Source organism: Medicago truncatula, chromosome 4 (genome assembly GCF_003473485.1).
Source record: "Medicago truncatula cultivar Jemalong A17 chromosome 4, MtrunA17r5.0-ANR, whole genome shotgun sequence".
Taxonomy (NCBI): Eukaryota; Viridiplantae; Streptophyta; class Magnoliopsida; order Fabales; family Fabaceae; genus Medicago; species Medicago truncatula.
In genome coordinates, this window is record NC_053045.1 from 50,135,201 (window position 1) to 50,156,493 (window position 21,293).

Consider the following 21,293-nt stretch of genomic DNA (forward strand, 5'->3'; position numbering starts at 1 on the left):
TATAATTTTTTTTAGTAGAGAATTAAAGATATCAAAGATAAAATATATGCATTGGTACGTATGTCAGAGTCAACTAAATCATCTATTGAAAGACATAGGAAGTATCATTCATTTTTTTTTTTTAGTAAATCAAACACACTCTTAAAAACTCTATTCTAACCTACTTGAAGTTCACCTAAATGTTTTGTTAAAAAAAAAAAAAAAAGGAGAGACGTGGATTCCAATTTAATAAAACAAAACAACAACAACAATAAAATAAAATAATAAGGGTTGGAATAAAATGTGGTAAATATATAAATGAACGCACACCTAAGAGAAAAGAGGGAGAGTTAAGATCAAGGCGAGGATTGCGTTTGGAAGAGAGTGGAAGATAGAGAAAGGACAGACAGAGTGAGAAGGAATAGGAGAGTTTGGTAAGAGTGGTTTTATGACGATTTGATCGAAGGTGTGTGTAATGCATTAAAAGCCACCGTTTGGAATTTCTAGTAACTTTCCTTCTATATAGATAGGATTTGCTCTTAAACAGAGAAAGATTCATACACAACATTCATCAAACGCTGTGTGTCTGATAACCGTCGTTTCAGGAAGCTGTTTTTACTACTTTAAAACCACCTCCTAAATTGAAGATTATTATCAAGCTACTAAGATGGAATGGTCAGCATGTACGGATGAGTACGAGAAGCTTGTTTTTCGCATGAGCACTCCTAGGTTTGTGTCTTTCTTCTTTCTCTTTTCAATCTTTTTAATTTCCTGATTCATTTGCATTTAACTTATTATGCTCTTTTCTGCCATTTTCTTCATCCTTCAATCAAATTTTTCTGAATATTCATAATTCCAGATCCCTTAACAAGATGTTAATTTCAAGGCTCAAGGGTTTCTATATTTTTAATATTTTCTTTCTCTTGAGATTTCTTCTAACCACCGATTCAAACCTCTTTTTGCTTGCGTACCTAAACCTTATAATTCCGTAGTGTGAACTAAAAGTCATGATAATCTTGAAGCTTGAAGAAAAGTAGATTTTCCTAATTTCCACCAACTTTTCTATAATTGATTTGTACCGACAAAATTATTTTTAACAATTTTCTGACTTTTCTTTTGCTTTTCGTGTTTGAAAAAAACAGGGTCGTCATTGACAATGCCGTTTGTTCCAATTCAACCATAGTCAAGGTAAATGCGCAAAGAAAATTCCTTAATTAATTTGGGTTTACATGTAAAAAATGTAATTAAGATACTAATCTTTCTGTTTTGATTTAATTTCACAGTTTGATAGTGCCAGAAAGCATGGAATTCTTTTGGAAGCTGTACAAATTCTCAGTGATTTAAACCTTTTTATTAAGAAAGCATATGTTTCATCTGATGGAAGATGGTTCATGGATGGTAAGCTAATTTTTCAATCTCATTCTTTGTTGTGATAATTTTGATTCTGTTTTCCCTAATTTTTTTGTTGTTCAATGTTCAGTTTTTCATGTCACTGATCAAAATGGAAACAAGTTAACAGATGAGAGCGTTTTAAAATATATTGAACAGGTACTTATGGTTTAATCTTCGTTAAGTTATTATTTAAAATTGATTCATAACCATGAAACTAAATTCTTTGTTTCTGCTGTTTCAGTCACTCAGTAGCATTTACAATGGTAAAACAAATCACAGAAACGGTCTCACTGCGTTAGAATTGAAGGGCACGGATCGCGTTGGTCTTCTTTCTGAGGTGTTTGCTGTTTTGGCCGAGCTGCAATGTGATGTGGTGGAGGCTAAAGTTTGGACTCACAATGGCCGAACGGCCTCCTTAATTTATGTTAAAGACAGCATCACTGGGACATCTATTGAGGATTCTCAGAAAATTAATCGGCTTGAAGCACGTTTAAGATATGTTTTACAAGGAGATAGTGATATTAGGAGTGCAACAACATCTATCTCTGATGCTGTTATACATCCTGAAAGAAGGCTTCACCAAATGATGTTTGCAGACCGTGATTATCAGATGAATCCAATTTTCAAGTTTAGTTCTGAAACGCCGGTAGTGACTGTACAGAATTGGGCAGAAAGGGGTTATTCAGTTGTTAATGTTCAGTGCAAGGATCGAGTTAAGTTGTTGTTTGATGTTGTGTGCAATTTAACTGACATGGAATATGTTGTGTTCCATGCAACTATCAACACAAGGGTTGACCAAGCATACATGGTAATTACTTTATTAAACATCATAATGCAATGTTTTTTTTTTTTTTTTTTGGTTTATTGCTTGATTATGTGCCTAATTAATGATGTAAAAATTATTTTTATTCCAGGAGTTTTACATTAGACACAAGGATGGAACCCCAATTAGTTCAGAACCGGAGCGTCAACGTGTGATTCAATGCTTGCAAGCTGCAGTAGAGAGAAGATCATGCGAGGTATGGTATTTTTATTCACATTTTTTATTTATGAATTGTTATGAATTTGTGATATGAACATATTAAGATTTATTAATTGTTAATTTCTCGAATGCAGGGTGTTAGGCTTGAGCTATGCACCGAAGACAGACAAGGGCTTCTCGCCGAGGTGATGAGAACATTCCGAGAGAACGGATTAAATGTGACTAGGGCCGACATAACTACGACTGGGGACTTGGCTGCAAATGTTTTCTATGCAACAGATGCCATTGGATACCCAGCTGACCAAAAAATCATCGAATCAGTTCGTCAAAAAATTGGTTTAACCAATTTAAAAGTAAAGGAGTTGCCTTTTGCAAGTCATCAAAAGGTAGAGAGGGAAGATCAATCAGTTGGAGTTGGAGGGGCAGTGTTATTGTCTCTTGGTAGCATAGTGAGAAGGAATCTGTACAATTTGGGTTTAATCAAATCTTGTTCTTAAAAGCAGAAAGATAAGAGCGTGAGGGAATTTTTTGAGTGTGGAAGATATTCACTACTTTTTATAGCATATTATTCCTTGCTTCAAGTTTGGGCTTTGTGTACATATTAAAAAGTAAAGGGTGATAAGTTGTTTTTTTCTTCACTTGGTTGGATTGGATTCATTTGGTACGTGGAAAATGACCTTTATACAGCTGGAGGGATGGACCCTCTCCATTTTAAATGTGCTTTGCTTGAAGGAAAGAAGGATTTGCATTTTGAAATAGGTTGTTATCCATAGTAGGTTGTGAAAAGGGAATGTAGAATATGATTCTTTGGTGGCACAGAAAGGAAGATTAGGTAGAGGGAGGAACAATTTGGATTGGGTTCATACATCTTTTTGTACATAACGACGTATCAATTATTATTATTAATTTAAGTCTTTGACTTTATTCTTTAATTTAAATTTGTTCTCACTAACTACCATCCTTATGCACGCTCGTGAAAGATTGCTGTGTTTTTTGGTGATCTAATTTGTGCCGCATCGAGATCCAATAGGATTGGGATGTCCAAGCAAATACTAACTCTTAGGTAAATTGTGGCTCTAGTGATCATTTTTTAATGCTTTATTATTTGTGGCTACAAATGATCTTCATTGTTTGTTAAGAAGTCCTTGAGAAAAATTCTGAGATACAAATGATCATTTTTTAATGCTTTTCCGGAGTTATTGTTAGTTCACTGTTCCATGAGGGAGCAGACATACAATAATTCAGATAAATGAGAAGAAAATACGTCAATGTTTTTTTTATCCAATTTGACACAAATTTAACCTACATCTCGAAAAGTAAAATCTTTTCAATTCACTGTTAATGAGTACTTTATAAAGAAAGATTAAAATGTTATAAGAAATTAACTTTCAACTATAAACCTAATTTCTAAGCTTCGCATGAGTCTCTTCTTTTGGCAAAGAGACTAATGATTCACTCATCAAGGTGTTTAAATTGTTTCTCAACCCTATAGTATACTCTAAAGGTACCCAATTCTTAATTTTTGATCTCCTAAGAATCTCCTCTTTTGATAAACCTTAGTTTGTCTCATACCTCTATCTAAAAAACTGTTGAAAGTACCTTTTTATAGACCTTACCGCGCATTTGCGTCTGATTTCTAACGAGTTGCGCTTGGGCGTAAGACGACAACCTAAAAAATGCCTCTGGTAGGTCTCTTGTGTCTGGGCGTAAACAAACAAATAACCGAAAAACAAATTTTAAGGCGCTTTTCAACAAGTCTCCACCTTGTCGAGTCCCTTAGAGTGTAGTTTATCGAAAAACAGGAGAGTTAAGCTTATCGAGGAAGTTGAGTCCATTAGTTTAGGTGATGCACAAAATTAGAGTGTAGTTTTGTCTTCATTCTCAATTTTCACTTCAATGATCACCAAATAATCAAGGATTTTGCTAAATTTTGTCAATTGACCCAAAATAGTTTTTGACTCCACTATCCTAAATGAGTAGAGTTTTTGTTTTAGGAATTGACTATGAACCAACGACTTGGTCATGTATAATGACTCTAACTTAGCCCACATTGTTGTTGCAATTTTCTTCTGTGACTTCTCTAAAAACTTTGTCCCTTAAGCATAAGACAATGACAGTGCTGGCCTTGTCTGGTTATGACACGGTAGCCGACAACGCAGCCTCGCATTTTAGTGCCTCTACACACCTTTGTTGAATCAAGACTACCTGCTTTTTCACCTCTCACAACCTAAAAGTGTTGCCTCGATGAATTTCTCGATAATCCACTTGGTACTCATGGTGCTTGCATAATGATTTGTTCTAATTGCCTTACAGTGGACGCCAATTATTGTGAACTCGGACAAAAATCCCACCAATACTTTGACGTGTTGAGAAAAATTAGCATCAACCAAAACCGAAGTGATTAAACAAACACCAACAATAAAACAAGATAGATGAGAAGAAGGGATGCACAATGATATTTGTTTACATAGTTTGACCAAAGTTCGACTTATGTATGGAGGAGAAAAATCTCTCAAAGTTGATGACGATGAGTTATTTACAAAGAGAAATCAAAATATTGTTGGTGTGACCTGTCAACAATAGAAAGAAATCAGATACACTTAATTTTTTCTTCTGCTGGTGGTGTTAGGCAGGTTCAGGCCTTTTCCATTTCTTTTCTATTGGATGTGTGCTTTTAATTGGAAGACCTTAGGCTGTTAGACATTTTCGGTTTTGGCTTCTCTGTGTACTGTGTTTTGGCTGCTGTGATTTTCGGTCAAAGGGGGTGGAGGTGCTGCTACCTTGGTTTCATTCTTTGCTGCCTTCGGCAGCTAGGCGTGCAGGGTTGTGATTCTTAGTGAGGCAGGGGTATGATTGGGTTGTCAGTGCTTGTTTGGCCTGTCCGCATGTATAAGTCGGCCTCACTTTTTGGGATGGTTTTTTTGTTTTGGGTTATAGGCATCCATGTCTTTTTCGGTGCCTATTGTATTTTCTTTTTCCATCCGCTGAGTGATTGTGCGACTTGCATAAACTCGACGAGAATAATATTTGCCATTTAAAAAAAAGATACACTTTATTGTCAAAATCCCTCTTTTAAGGGTCAACCATGATATTACGAATAACCTTTAATAGCATTCTTATTTTTCTCCTTGTACAATTATTAAGAATAACCGATATATGTAATTTTGTATCGCCAATTGTAATACACACAATAATTGAAATTCTATTATTCCTTTTTGACATGGTGTTAGAGCAGAGATCTTAGGGTTTCTGCTCTGCTCCTCAGGCCGACTCCTACCTTGGCCAACAAGGCTCTTGACATCACAAGGTGCCCAGTCAAGCTTAAATCATGTTTGACAGCACAAGGTGCCCGACCAGAATATTATATGATTAAGTGAGTGTTTGGTTTGACGTTCCTCTCATCTTTTCTCGCGTTTTAGGACAATTCTGCGTGGAGATAGAGAAGCTACACCTTGTAGATTCAAGGTGGACACACATTGACTAGAAGTTGGACGTGAAAACAAAGAGGTGTTAAGCTTATCGAGGAAGCTGAGGCCCTTAGTTTAGAACTCTGCTGCCGTGTTAAAAATAGTGACAAAAAGAGAGACTGTGTTTTTGAATGTGCTTGAATTGCATAGCACCCAACAACATGCTTGCTTAATTTATACATATATACGTTAGCTATAATGATAGGAAATGAGAAGTACAATTTACAAGGGAGCATTTATGCTAGCACTGCTTTCTAAGATGCATTGAACTTGTTCTACTTTCTATACAATGGATCTAAACTATTTGGGAAGTGAAGCACTAAAGATGTCTACGAAGTGAAACATGAATGAGTTTTTTGTTTCCAACACAAACAAAGAGCACTAAGTGCTTGTTTGGTTTGATAAAACAAAGCTTTATAATTAAGCACTCAAGTTTGGCAGCCTAGTGTTCTGTGATTTTTCTTGTATTAAAGAAATGAGAAAGTGTTGTCTTGATGAGTTGGTGGAGGAGATAAAAGTGTTGTCTTGGCAATGGAGCTTACAAAGGTTGAAAATTCCATCGTGTCTCTTCTATGAGTGGACTTGGCATCTTAAGATTTTCCTTCTTAGATAGGGTTGTTTTGAGGGTTTTGCTGGGCAAGTGTTCCACTGGTGCAGCCGCTGGTTTCTGCCTGCTGTTTTTTTCCCAGGGTCTGCTTCTGTTTACAGCTTAGGCTTTTCTGCGTTTTCTGTGGGGTTTCGCTATCTCGGGCCTTTGTTTTCGCTGTTCCCTTATTAGCTCCTATCGTACGTCGTGTATGGTATTTGGTGGTTTAAATATATAAGTTGTTTAAAAAAAATAAAAGAGAAATCCCAGATTCTTGTCTTTGAAGAGTCATCATTCATTTCCAACGTGATGGTCTATCAGGCCTCATAGGAGTTCTTATCTGCTGAAGTGGTCAAAGGTCAAGTTCATCATCGTGGGAAAGGTGGTTAGTTAATTATTCTGGCTTATCTATTTATCTAATTGAAATATTAGTAACATGGTTATTGGACTCTTAGTTACGTTGCAAGGCCACTCCATGAAATCAAAGAAGCTACAAAACTACAAAGAGCTCGTGCTTGGAAGGCTGCAGAGGCACTCCAAATCAATTTGCAGTTTACGAATCCATCATTTATCAAGTCAATGGTTTGGTCTCATGTTTATAGCTGTTTTTGGTTGGTATGTTTCAATTCAGAATATTTTTCTATATGGCCTGCACATTCTTATCCATGTTTTATACATTCTTTTTAAGATTAGATTATTAATTAATAAAAAAAATATATATATTTATCTGTCTTTATTCTTTCAGGGTCTTCCTAGTAGGTTTTGTGAGGAACATCTTCCAAAAACATGATTTGAAAGGATGAAAATAGCTCAGAGTATAATGCTGTCTATATTGGCAGTAGAAGTGGGCTAAGTGGTAGCTGGAGAGGATTTGCATTGGAACATAAATTGGATGATGGTGATGCACTTGTTTTTGAATTGGTTGAAGCAACAAGATTTAAGGTAATTTCTGTTGTCATTTCTCATTCAACTCTTTTTAACTTCGAAGGTGAGATGTGACCAAATTAGTACCTCTTGAGCTAGCTTTTGGCGTTGAGTTAAGCCTTATTCCAAATTAAGGCTTGGAGTTCTACAAAATTCTTCAGCCTAACTATGATATGCCAAGACACATTCCAAATGAAGCCCGAGTTGCAAAATTATTGAGCCTAATAAATATGCCATGACACGCTTCATTTGTCTTGAGATTAAAAATTAAAACGAGCATTCTATTTCAATACATAAGTACCTTAATAATCAAATTAGAATTTTGATATTTATATCAAATACAACAACTATACATCATACTCTCTTTTCCACGTTTTCTATACTAGAAAATATTGCTTTATGATTTGAGAATATAATGAACATTTATTATAAGTTGGAGCTTCATTCTTGTATTTCTCAAAGCATGTTTCATGCTTTATATAACAAGAAATAATAATTCTAACAATAATATACTGCAGATTTATATTATTGTTAGAGCATTTGCAAAAATAGATGAAGAGGAAGAAGAAGAAAATACGCACACATCTAAAGCAGCAAAAGAAACTAAGGCTGCAAGTGATTGTGAATCCATCAAAGAAGACTAAAAAGCAAAAACAAGCCATTGTATGTGAAACTAAGGAATCAGAGAGTTATGAAGAAAGTCTACCAGAAGGTAACATTGACAAAGCATTCAAACAACAGAGGGAAAATCCGAGTAGAAAAACTAAATCTTCTCATAAAAAAAAATACAAAAGAAATCGAAACTACCTACTACTCCCGACTCTGGGTCAAAAGCGGAAGCAAAAATGCAAGTGCTGAAACCAAAGACAGCTATAAAGAAAACTAAATCTTCTGAAAAGATATATGAAGTAGCTTCTACTACTCCTGATCCAAAAGGGGAAGCACAAATTGAAATTGTTGAACTAAAGGAAGCTGCAAGGAATACTAGATCTTCTCAGAGAAAAATGCAAAAAGATAACTGAAGTATCTATTACTCTTGAGCCAAAAGGGAAAGCACAAGTTGCAGCTATAAAGTTGTCAAACAAGGTAAGGAAGTCAAAAGAAGGTAAAAATGAATGTGAAATTGATGAATCAACTAAAACTAAGCAGCTTCTTTTGGAAGATAATGCTGTTAATACAACAGATCCTAACACGAACAAGAAGAATGAGCATGTCTGTGATGAGGATATTGAGTTAATGAAAGTTAAGCCAGATGGAGAAACAAGCATAAATAGTTTGAAATTGCAATTAGCCCAACAGTTAGAACTGCAAGATTTGAGTACTGTTCGATATTTCATGGCATACTCTCATAGAGGTGACCATTTTGTCAACATCCTTCTCCAGACTAATCTCTTTGCTACTAAAGTAGTAGATAATTCTCTTGAACTTAATGCTCGATATACATCCTCTGAAAATGTCCCTCTTTCAGACCATATATTATGTATTGAACTCAGTGTATTCTATCATCACTATTACTATAACTAAAGTTGCTTATCATTTCTTCATTGGAGTTGCGTGTTTATCGAATGTTAATTGAGTCGGTAATTCCATTAATTGATTGTAAGTTTACCCACATGATTTTGCATTTTTTCTTTTCTTTCTAGGAGACTCTCATTTCTTAGAAGAGTAAATAGTTTGATTGTGTTAGCATATCATTGTCTCTCTTTCTTGACCAACTCCAATATATTGTGATAATACAAATGCCATTCAAATAACTTGCAACTCAGTTTTCTAAGAGCACACAATCTTTTTCTTAGGTCACTATCACTTTCTCCTTTGTCTCTCTCACTAAGCAGCTCTAACCATTTTTTTTTTTATAATCAAAAGTAATCAACGAAAAGTGTAAGGGGGTACTCCGACTTACAGACATGCAAGGGGTTTATTACACCAATTAAGTAGAAAGACAATATCAGAAAAATAATGACTTTTTTTTGACAAAGGAGAAAGACAATATCAGAAAAATAAAGACAAGTTTTTTTTTTTTTTAATGACTTGATAACCATAGATTTGGCATATTTCTATCCTCAATGTCATATTTGTCCGGAAATTGGAGCGGTATTGACTAATTATTTTTTGGTTACATAAGAAAATCGGAAAAACAAAAACAGAAAAAAGAGACTACTGCGACGATAAGCAACATCTATACGGTCTATTATCAACAACAAACTAAGTATATAATCAATAGATTACTTGTAGATTTAGTTCCAATTTTTGCTAAATAGTCAGCACATATATTACCCTCGTTAAGAGTGTGACATAAATTAAAAGTTCAATCATTTATCATATACTTTCTGATAATAGCTATCTCGTTTCCATAATGATGAGTGGAAACAGCTGCAAGTTGGACGAGATGGATAGTATTTATGGAATTATTGGCTAATTTATTTGATCATGTGCCTACCAATAAAAAGTAAAACATATTTATTTCATCTATCGCTTTTATGGGTTAGGTCATTTATCAATATGAAATAAAGGAATATACAATTATTAACTATTCAATCTTGTTAACGAGTGCCTTCGGAACACTCTTTAAAATTCTAAAAGAAGAAATTATTTTATTAAAAAATCAAATATTTTGATTTTCGATACATTGATTACACATATTTTTATGATAAATTACCATTTAAAGACTTTAACTAGTGCTCCGAGGACACTGGTTAACATTTTCCTTAATTATTATACAGAGTCTGTCAAAAAAGATTATTATATACTAGGAGTATTATATTATAAGAAATTGGAATTTTCAGGGCATATACGCAGAACAATGTAGCCAATGAAAACAAGAAAGCAAACAAGCCAATTCATATAAAAGAACTTGTAGTTACGGAAAGTAAGTGTGCAATCAAGACTCGTCACCATATATTATATTGTTAATTTTGAAAGAAAAATAAAGCACTGAAATCAAAAGAAAAAAAAAAAGAAAGAATAATTTATTTTTTTTTTGAGAAAACCCTTTCTTCCTTTCTCTCTTCTCTCCTTCTCAAACTCTTGCCGTCATCCTTTTCTTCTTCTTATTCTTTTCATAGGGGTGATTTAGGGTTAATTTTGACAAAAAAATCACTTTCCGAATTATTTTTCCTTCTATCCTAATTTAATAAGTGACTTCACGTATTTTTTGTTTTTTTTTTCATTTGTTTTTGTGATTTCGTCGTCTCTGAATGACTCTGTTTGTTTTGATTTCCGTCTTTGTGCGGTGTATTTTTATTTTCCCGTCTTAGTGCGGTGTTTATTTGATTCAGGTTGAAAGATTATCTTTGAGCAAGTGCAGATCCGATCGATGACAATGACTTTGGTGTCGTCAACGTTGCAAATCCGGAGACATGAGTATTCCGGAGACATGAATATAGTCGTATTAGTCATATTTGTAGGCATAGATACTTTGTCGTTTTATGCTATTGACATGGATGTTGTGAGTTTGTTCACAGATCCATCCTTTTTGTTTTTAGCAAATTTGAATTTGTATTGTATCGATGTACTCTATCAATTTGAATGAATGAATATCGTTTATTTTTGTCAAAAAAAAAAAACACTGAAATCAAGTTTTTTTTTTTTTTTTTAACAAGATCAAATTTATTCTTATCTCATCTATCTTTCTGAGACATTTCTCTGAATAAATCATATTTAGGCTCCAAATAAGTCAGATATTGTCAATTCAAAAAATAAATAAATTTGAAGTATATAATATAAGAGATTAATTTTTATGTACTCTAATTATACAACATTTTACACAATCTATATAATAATTAAATATATGAAATTCGTTAATTTATTCTATAAAATATTTTAAAATCCGTCATATTAGTATCTAATTTCTTAATTGTAGGAAGTAATCAATTGACATGTTTTTTGTTGGTGAAAAAAGAAAACTAGTTACGGCAATTGACATGTTTTCTGAAGTAACTACTAATCAATTCACTTACTTTTACATACTTAAGATAGTAGTTAATTAGATGTCGATCCCTAACTTCTTAATAGCATAAACTAGTTAAGGCAATTCTTACGAACAATAGACCGTTCAAAAGATTAGGGACTTGTGTTTTTTTTTTTTTTTTTTTTTGTGGTGGCTGATGTTTGAATCTGGAAGTTGCATATTTTATGCATTGTTTATACCAACTGAGCTAAGTTCAAGAGGACAGAGACTTGTGCCTTTGAGCATATGTTATGGGTTTGATTTCTAATTCACGCGCATGGAAAAGACTCGGCTGGGGCCTGGGAGGAAAGAATTGAGTGTTCGCGGTGCAGTTTGGTTCGATTTTGAGGTTAAATGTCATCATAACCGCAAGATAAAAAACATGCGGTTTTGTTTTGTTGACTTTTAAAATAAAATCTGAACCAAACCAAACTAATGTGGTTTGAGTTGGATCAGTTTGTGCAATTTTTTTAGATAATATTTTTTTTTTGTTTTCAACATTAAAATCATGTTAAAAAGTTAAAACACAACATATTTTCGACAATGTTTTAAATTTAATCCAATTCTTTTTTATCCAACATAGATCAAATTATTGCTAAAAAAAAAACATAGATCAAATTAAAAACGTGGACAAAACATACATATTCTATAAGAAATGCAAAAGACTAAAATTTTATTATTCTCTAAAAGTTCAAGTAGCACATAAATACATGTTTGAGGCCATATGCATTGGAACAACTTACGCTTGTTCTAATTTTACAAAATTATTTTAAATAGTTATTATTTTATATAATAATATATGTGCTAGATTTATATAATTAAATTAAATTTCATAAAATATTACTTACCTTACAAATTTCTTCTATTACTTACCGGTATATATACAAGTCTTAACCTTTTAATATCATATATTCACCTATGGTGTAGTAGTCAAGCTTTCAGAAAAGGTCACCGGTTCATGTCTCGCCAATTTGCAAAAAAACATTGTATGATGGACATCTACTACAAGACGGAAAGGAAAAAATACATTAAGAAAGTGAGTCATACATCTACGACGAGACGGAATAAAAACTTTGAAAAAGTGAGTCATTTAGGTAAATTCCTCATCTTAAAGCTAAGATAATTACGGTTCAATATGAACTTTCATGCCGTGTTAATCAAGCTGGTATCAATTAAGACCCTATTTTAATAGTAAAAATGAGAAGGACTGTTTACATAATTTTTTTTGAATACTAATTGATAGTTTCTTTTTTGAGTAAATAACACTAATTGATAGTTGGTGATTGATAAAAGTGGTGCTTAGAATTTAGGAAAAATCTATGGTGAAATCATAAGAATGATTTTTTTGGTGAAGTTAATACTATAACATCAAAAATGTAATGAGTAATACCCCATTATTTGTAGAATGACATAAAAAGTTCAGCCCTCATAGTATCATCAATTCATCAGATTAACAAGACTACACTTAATATAATTTTATCATACCTTGTTCTAAGCATAACACCCTACAAAGTGTAACACTTAAGACTATCACATAATATCATAAACTCTATTTGCATGTTAAAGATTCCAACGATAAAATAATACCTTGTAAGTCCAAGATGTTGCAAGCATTACTAGATGAATATACTACTGTTCATTAATCAGTAATCAATAATTTAAAAATTAATCAAACATCAAAATCAAATTAACTTTTTCAAAAAGGTCAATTTCCTGATTGCACCGTAGAAGCTCCCTATAATTTATCTATATAAAATTCCTAACTTTCCTTATTAAGTGATTGGTGTTCGGATCAATCACATTCTAGGAAGTATTTGAGTTGTACATTTAATAATCCAAGAGTATTTAGAAGAGATGGTAAAATATATTTCAGCTTAACTAAAAGGTCTTTAATTCAAATTCAATTGTGTAATTATAGAGTTTTATCATCTATTACGATCTTACTCAGTTTAATAAATTAATCTCTATAATTATACGCGGATGATACCTGATTAAAAAAAGATTATTTTCTTTGTAAGCCGAGAGAGGATTTATGAATGACTTGCTTTGCAATTCATTCTAGTCATAAATAAATATCTGTTTAATTTAAGCGTGGAAAAACAAAAAGCGAAAGCGTGCCCGTGGATTCATAGTTCCTTTTTGTTGTATTTTATCCGTTTTAGATTAAAATACATTTTTGGTATTTTAATTTATTTTTAGGTGTCACTTTGATTTTTAACTTTTTTCTTCATCTTGATCCCTTTAGTTATAAGCATTTTACACTTTAATCTCCACTATTTTATTTTATTTTGAATCTTTAAATTATACACGTTAAACACTTTCGGCCCTTAAATGATTAACCATAGATAATTTTGTCCTTTAAATGACTGATTTTAGACATATCAATCCTATAAGAGATGACTAAAGAGATGGTTAAAGTGCCTAACATTTATAAGTTGAGAGATTGAACTGTCTTATATTTATAATTTAAGAGGCCAAAATAGAGAACTTACAAAACTTATAATCTGAAAATGAAACGTTATAACTAAAGTGTCCATCAATTATAAATTAACGAATCAAAATTGAACAATATTAATTTTAAAAGACTAAAGTAAAATTTAAATTAACTTATAGATCAAAAATATAATTTAGCTAAAGATAAATAGCTTAATGGTATGTTTTAAAAGTTTAAGAGGGACGAGAGGGAAAGACTTGGAAAAAAATGGAAGGATGAAGTGGAAAGAGTGAAGATTTTGGAAGGTTAAGTATGTATTTTGAAATTACAATATAAAATATAATTATATTATACTTCTAACACACTTAATTTATTTTAAAAAATATTTTATAGTGTCCATAATTTTTAAAAAAGTGAGTCTAACCCTCCATCCAAACATATATCGATATTGCTAGATTAAATATATTCATTCGGATCAAAGCATGAGATTTCATATTGTACATGAGATTTCACATTTACCACCTAAAAAGTCCTAGCAACGCAGATTGCTATCTGTTTGTCTTCTATTCATGTGTATGTTATCCTTTATATATATAAAATCATCATTTCCATGTGAAAGAAAAAACTATGTTTAGTGACAAAGAAAAATGCATCACTTAAAAATAAATTTTTAACTGACTTAAATAATATCTCAAAGAAGTTAATTTTTTCCTTCTGTCTTTACTTTTTTTTTTTTAGTCTGGTCCCTCATTTTAAAAATTTATCAATTTTAGTCAACATATCTAAAATAGATAAATTATGATAAAAAAGATTGATAAACTAAAATTGATAGATATAATATAAGACTAGTATGTATGATTCAAAGTTTGGCACTTAGAAATATAAGACTAAAAATACTTAAGACTCAAAAGTATTTTTCAAAAAACAGCAGAATTTTAAATAAATAAAATAGAAACAAAGGACACAAGAATACCACCCTACCCCTTGAAATGCTATTATATAGTCATACATGGCTTGACCTTGGAGACTACCTACCAAGCTTTCCTTTCAAGGACAATTTCTTTATTTTTAGGCAACCTATATTACTTTTTCATTGGTCTAATCTAATCTAATAAACTCATAAGGTAACATGTGTGGTGATTTTTTCTTTTCTTTTTTTATTTTTCCCATATTCACACAAAATATATTTTAAAATGGGGAAGGAAAAAGAAAGCCCTCCCAACAACTTTAAAACTATTTTATATATTTCTCCACCAGATTCCAACCATATCTAAATAATTATATCCATTAAATATTATTCATTGATTTAATACTAATTCATAGAAATAATATTTTAATTTCCAATTCAGTACCATTTCTCCTTTTCCTGTTTATTTTTTTAATCTCTAATTTGGACAGTCTTAGGAAAGTTAGGAACTCAATTACCTGAACTACAAAACAAGGATTCATTTTATAAATTTAGACATTTTCATTTCCTTTGTAAACTCCAAAAAATCAATTTTCACTCTTTCTTTCTACCAAAATATTTTCTTTCTATTTTCTGATAACCAGACTATTATTTTTCCTCTTTCAAACTGTAGATTTTTTTTTTCTCCATCTAACACTACTATTTATTTTTATTTTTATTTAACGATGAAATTTGTGCAAATTTGAAAACTATTGTTCTTGTTTTTTGCTCAGTTGCTCAAGCTTTTTAATTTGATTTTTTTAGCTTAAAATTTTAATCTGTTAATTATTTTTCTTTTGAAAATAAAAAACTTACCAGTGAAGTTTTGAGTGTTATATGAGTTAATAAGTGTTTGAAAACATGGAAGCTAGTGGCGGTGTTAGTGGTGGCGTAACGGTGGTCGGATCAGATGCTCCGTCGGAGTATCACGTAGCTCCGAGAACAGACAACCAAACTCCGACCACTGGATCAGCTGTTCAGCTTTTAGCGGCGGTTCAAGCTGGTGCTCCTCCGCAACAACCGCCGTATACGGCGGTGTTAACGGCAGCTCCGGCAGTAACGACGGTGCCAGAGAAGAAGAAGAGAGGAAGACCGAGAAAGTATGCAGCGGATGGTTCGGTGACGGCAGCGTTGTCTCCGAAACCGATATCATCGTCGGCTCCGTTGCCGCCGGTGATCGATTTCACGGCGGAGAAGCGTGCAAAAGTGAAGCCAGTTAGTTCTGTGAGCAAAGCGAATTTTGAGTTGGAAAATATAGGTACTGCTTCTAACTAGAATATCTCTATTTTGTTGTCTACTTTTTATTTTATTTTTGAAAAAATTGAGTGTGAAATGTTACTGTTTTGGATTGTGTTGTGTAAGTGTTGTGGCGTGTTTGGTTTTCTGTTGTTAGTGTAGTTAGAAATTTGGAATCAGTGTTTGACTTATGTTTATAGTTTGTGTGGAAGTGAATTCAGATTCAGATGTGGGACCTCTGAATATAGTTGTGGTCTACTCTTGATAATGTGAGGTAGTCCTCAAAAGTGGCTTAATGTTTGGAAGTAAAATCTTTTCAATTCTAGGTATTATGTTCGAATGACGCTGAGTTTAACTAAATCACGGTGTCACCGTAGTTTTTTTTTTTTTTTTTTTTTTTGTTAAAATTACGGTGACATATTATAATTATGTGAAATTCACCGTCAATCCAAACATGCAGTAAGTTAGGCTAGAAATCTGCAACTGATGTTTAACACTTTGGATTGAGTTGTTGAATTGAAAGACTTAAATATTATTGCGGGATGTGTATTGTGTCAAGAGGTCAAGTTGACATGTGTTCCTCTTTTGGTCTTTTGTGGTCAACTCTATTTACTACTATTATTAGTAATAGTTAGTTGATACAGTTAAGTGGTTCTTCATTCCATTACAGCTTACTTGCTGATATGGATTGTTAGGAACTTATGATACTGATAATCTTGTCCTATGATTTAATTAAATTAAATGGGATACTAACTATTTGGTCGCAAAGTGTAAGCATTAACAATAGCTCAAGAAATTTGCAATTGCCTAAGCTTCATAGTCAATATTGGTAAAATTTCTACAAACTAGTTTTCATATAGTAGTAGTATTGTCAGAAACACGGATAAGCTAAAATGGCTTGAGTCGTACCCGACACGCATACATGCCGACCGTGATATGCCGTTGATATACCTCGATATACCGCGATACAGTCAATTCATCTCATGAGTGACCAGTTTTCTAGTACATGAATCAAACTTTCCTCCTCCTTAATTACTCCTTTCTCCTTTAATTACACCCTCTCTCTCCTTTAATTGATACATGTAAATTGTGATGTATCTATACAATTCCACGGTTATAAATTGCCAATTTTCAAAATTGGTTTTCCCATGATCCTATTACTAATTGGCCGTTCAATTTTATCCAATTGCAAATTTCAAGATTCACCCATGTACTTGATATTTAACCATTGCACCTCCTACCATTTTTCTCAACTCCTTTTTTCAAAATTGGTCTAAGACACTGCACTACAATTATCCAGAGGGAGCCAAAGAGACATCTAGAACCAGAAGCAACACAATGTCAGAAGCAATTTCCAATTCCAACTCTACAATTTTAAGTAAGTTTCTTTTATGAAAATGTTTTACAAGATGATCATGCTCCTCTTTGGGCTGATGTCAGTGTAGTAAACAAGGGCACTAAGGGATCAGAGGCAGGTGAAAATAGGACCTGATCTTGTAACTGTGTCAAAAAATTTTACAAGTTTTTTACTCTCTAGTAAAAACTCATTTGTTTAGAATTTATGGAACTGAAATTTATGTGCGTCATAATGTAAATGATGAGTATTTGTCTGTGTTGCAATCTACCGGTGTTGGTGAAGGAGGAGATGAAATTAATACTATTTCAATATCTTAGTTTGGATTTTTTGAAAACCATGTTAAAAATTGTGTACTGAGTTTGGAAGATAATGATTTACAATTTCTATTTTATATTTTACCAATGGTTAAGAGCTATGTTTTTATTTTAATTTTCTAAAGTTGCAGTCATATATTTATTAGTATATTTTATATATGTATTGTATCCTATAATTTTAAATGAATGATGAATCGCCGTATCGGATGTGTATTGTATCTGATACTCGTTTCTTGTCTGTGATTCATAGGTAGTATTGTTATTTTTAATCTATAATTCCTTTTTGCCGTACATTGTTTTGTGTACATTCAAATATGATATTCCCTTTTTGTTTAACTTATAATTCTGGTAAGCTTCTAAATTTGCTAATTGGATGAAGCTTATTTCCCAAATTTCTGCTTTTACATATGTGCACAAACTTAACTTTAGCTTTGAAATTCTATAAAAAATTGGTTGATGTCCGAGTCTGACATATCTGATGTAGAGTTTTGAAGTACTTACAAATAATAAAATAGCATTTAGTTTCATATTAAATTGTTTTCCTTTGACTACCTGATATTAGATATTTACCGTCTCAGATTGCTGCACTGTACATTCTATACTGGCCTATATATTAGGACTAAACTGATATATAAAGCATCTTGAGGTGGACTTAAAAGATTATTCTCTTGGAATCTTATTCTCTTAGGACAAAAGCATAGTGATGTTTCAGCTTTTTATTATCCGGTAACTCAGGACCGATTCAAAAACACAATTGGTAACTTAGGTCTAAATATTAAAATTCTTAATTTGGCCTAAATTATAGACGTCTTATAATTGAAACCCCGAGACTGTTTAACCTTTTCAATTTGATTATTAATTATTGTTAACATTTACATTTTTTAGGTGAATGGGTCCCTTGCTCTGTTGGTTCAAATTTTACACCCCACATCATCACTGTTAATGCTGGAGAGGTAATTTTCAGAAATATCTATTGACTATGCTGTAACACAGTTATTTGGGGAAGTGAAAAGTCCTATATTACATGCATGTCTTTTGTAGAATGAAGTGTGATAAAATTAGGGACTAACTATAAACAGAATAAAAGTGAGAGGGAGCATTTAGTAACATGTTAATTTCCTGTCATATCTGTGTGATCACTTACTTTTTTTTCAGTGATAACTAGAAAATAGTCTAACTGACGATTGTCAACAATTTTGTGTGTATATGTTAGGATGTTACCATGAAGGTAATTTCATTTTCTCAGCAAGGACCTCGAGCTGTATGCATTCTTTCAGCAAATGGTGTCATAAAAAGTGTCACACTTCGTCAGCCCGATTCTTCTGGGGGCACATTGACATATGAGGTGAATCATTTGTGCAAATTTTTATTATCATTCCATCTTATTGAAGAGAACTTTCATTTGGTTCCACAATGCATTTAATGATCTACACAGTTCAAGAATGTTGTTTCTCGTGCCTTTTTGAGCATATAGTGGGATTGGATTATTTGCACGCACAGCTACTTATCTCGGTGTTTCTACAGGGACTGTTTGAAATTCTGTCTTTATCTGGTTCCTTCATGCCAAATGAAAGTGGAGGAGGAACACGAAGCAGATCAGGCGGCATGAGTGTGTCTTTGGCAAGTCCTGACGGACGTGTTGTTGGCGGAGGAGTAGCTGGTCTGTTGGTGGCTGCAAGTCCAGTGCAGGTAATTATTCTATCTGTAAGGGAGAATATTTGTAAATTAAAAGTAAAATAATAAATAAAAACAAAAACATTATTTCAAATCAAATGAACCTTTTTAATTTTGCGTGGTTCAAGTGGTCGGTGGTTTGAGTCTCTTGAGCATGTGGTCATGGTTCAATCTCTAACTCATTTGTATTAAAATTCACCATTTGAGAAAGACAACTCTTAAATGTGCTTCGAGTTTTCGAATGAATTAGATGCAGTTGCACACATTTCTAGAAAACAGACCTTACAATGACAACTCCATTTCTAGCAAACAAACATTTCAGTGACAACTCAATTATAGCAACATGCATAAGCTAGTGATTTAGTATTTACTCGATAACAATTTGTTTGATTCTGATCATTCTAATTTTAAACATGTATCTACCAGGTAGTGGTTGGTAGTTTTATGGCAGGAAACCAACATGAGCAGAAGCCAAGAAATCAGAAACATGATGTGGTATCAACTGTGTCATCTCCTGCTGTTGTTCCCATTCCTACTCTTGATCCAATACCTATTCTATCATCAGTAACTTCCTTCCGTGGAGATAATTGGTCTGCTGTGCCAGCATCGGATGCAAAGGATAAGCCCGCTACTGATATTAATGTGTCTCTTCCTGGAGGCTAATTTCATAAGGATGCCTTTGCCTTATATATATGCATTTATGTGTAGCTGCTTTTACAATGCTGTAATGGGATTCCTAGTTGTTAGCTCACTTTCTTTTGTTTGTTGTGTTATGGTTGTTGAACTTTGTACCGTGACCAACAAGTTTTCCATGTTTTACCAGGTTCCTGTCATTGTAGAATTTGAGTTACCTGATAAGATATGCTTTTTAATGATACGAAGTCATGCCTTAAAGAATTTATTTTGATGTGATAGTTATTCATGATTGTTGAATTAGCGGTTTACTATTTGAAGTGCATGATTGTTGGCCCAAACTATATTAAAAATTCTGAAAAATTCATGACATATAATTAATCGTGTACATCACTTATTATTGTGTTTTTAAAGTTATTCTTGTCATTATGACAATGTCTCCAACATGAGAATGATGATCATTCATTTCTATGTAAATAAAAAACAATGAAGAACTCAAACTTGTCAACCAATTTTGTTAAATCCCTGTTAGAAACTAACACTAAAATAGGTGCCTATTCATAAATTAAGCCTTATTATTATAAATATATAGTAGTGTATTTCTATATTATATTCTTGCACAACAATTTTTTTTTTTTTTTTTTTTTTAAGTTTTTAGTCCTATAAATATTTAAATTTTTTGTTTTAGTCTCCAAAAAATTTCTTCAACTTTTAGTTTTATTTATATTTTTGGTCTCTGCTTTTAATTCAACTCATGTGCACCCTTCATATTTAAGTAAGTTTTTGCACGAAAGTTTTGAATATTATAAGAACTTTTAAAAAAACAAGAATTTTTTTACAGAACATAAATTTAAGGTTTAAATGTGTCATTGGTCCTGCACTTTCATCAGATTTTGGCATTAGTCCCTGCACTTTTTTTTGTTTGGCACTGATCCATGTACTTTGTAAAAATATTGGTATTGATCATACCCCGTGGCACCAATATCAATATTTTTACAAAGTGCAGGGATTAATACCAATATTTTTACAAAGTGCAAGGATTAATACCAATAGTTTTGTGGTTTTTTTTAACAGAAAGTTAACAGAGGGACCAATACCAATATTTTTACAAAGTGCAGGGATCAATTCCAAACAAAAAAAAGTGTAGAGACCAATGCCAAAATCTGATGAAAGTGCAGGGATTAAAGGCATATTTAAGCCTAAATTTAATATGAATTCTAAATTTTTTTTGCCAAAAGAGTCTTAAAATATTCTAAAAATAATTGAAAAAAAATTCGAAGATACAACGTAAAATTTTTTAGGACTTCAAGTTAAAGAAATTCTTTAGAAAACTAAAACGAAAACTTATTTAACTCTTAAAAAAATGAATTTATTTTTGGGTGAGTTCTTCACCGAGAATCTAGGGGTGTTTTGTCGTCAA

At 32.5% G+C, this 21,293-nt stretch overlaps 2 protein-coding genes and 1 long non-coding RNA gene across 5 annotated transcripts; all 3 read left to right on the forward strand.

The window, feature by feature from the left end:
* The first annotated feature begins 307 nt into the window (after positions 1-307).
* On the forward strand, positions 308-3,285 carry LOC11407451 (ACT domain-containing protein ACR8). 2 transcript variants are annotated; one of them, XM_024782398.2, is made up of 8 exons: positions 308-445; positions 585-708; positions 1,122-1,167; positions 1,263-1,377; positions 1,460-1,527; positions 1,613-2,179; positions 2,286-2,390; positions 2,488-3,285. In XM_024782398.2, the coding sequence occupies exons 2-8, from the start codon at positions 647-649 to the stop codon at positions 2,848-2,850; spliced, it is 1,326 nt and encodes a 441-aa protein (XP_024638166.1). In that variant the 5' UTR covers positions 308-445; positions 585-646; the 3' UTR covers positions 2,851-3,285. The 2 variants fall into 2 exon arrangements, with proteins under 2 accessions (XP_024638166.1, XP_003608787.1); XM_003608739.4 differs by having other exon boundaries at positions 309-708.
* A 3,218-nt stretch (positions 3,286-6,503) lies between these two features.
* LOC11411018 (uncharacterized) lies at positions 6,504-8,970 on the forward strand. Its single transcript, XR_003011325.2, has 3 exons — positions 6,504-7,021; positions 7,152-7,348; positions 7,849-8,970. It is a non-coding gene; the product is annotated as an uncharacterized lncRNA (long non-coding RNA).
* Positions 8,971-15,091: 6,121 nt separating this feature from the next.
* LOC11408694 (AT-hook motif nuclear-localized protein 1) lies at positions 15,092-20,184 on the forward strand. Of its 2 annotated transcripts, XM_024782755.2 has the most exons (6): positions 15,092-15,917; positions 17,196-17,273; positions 18,452-18,519; positions 18,780-18,911; positions 19,091-19,255; positions 19,667-20,184. In XM_024782755.2, exons 1-6 carry the CDS (start codon positions 15,521-15,523, stop codon positions 19,901-19,903), a joined length of 1,077 nt encoding a protein of 358 aa, XP_024638523.1. In that variant the 5' UTR covers positions 15,092-15,520; the 3' UTR covers positions 19,904-20,184. The 2 variants fall into 2 exon arrangements, with proteins under 2 accessions (XP_024638523.1, XP_003608790.1); XM_003608742.4 differs by lacking the exon at positions 17,196-17,273 and having other exon boundaries at positions 15,098-15,917.
* The last annotated feature ends 1,109 nt before the right edge of the window (positions 20,185-21,293 follow it).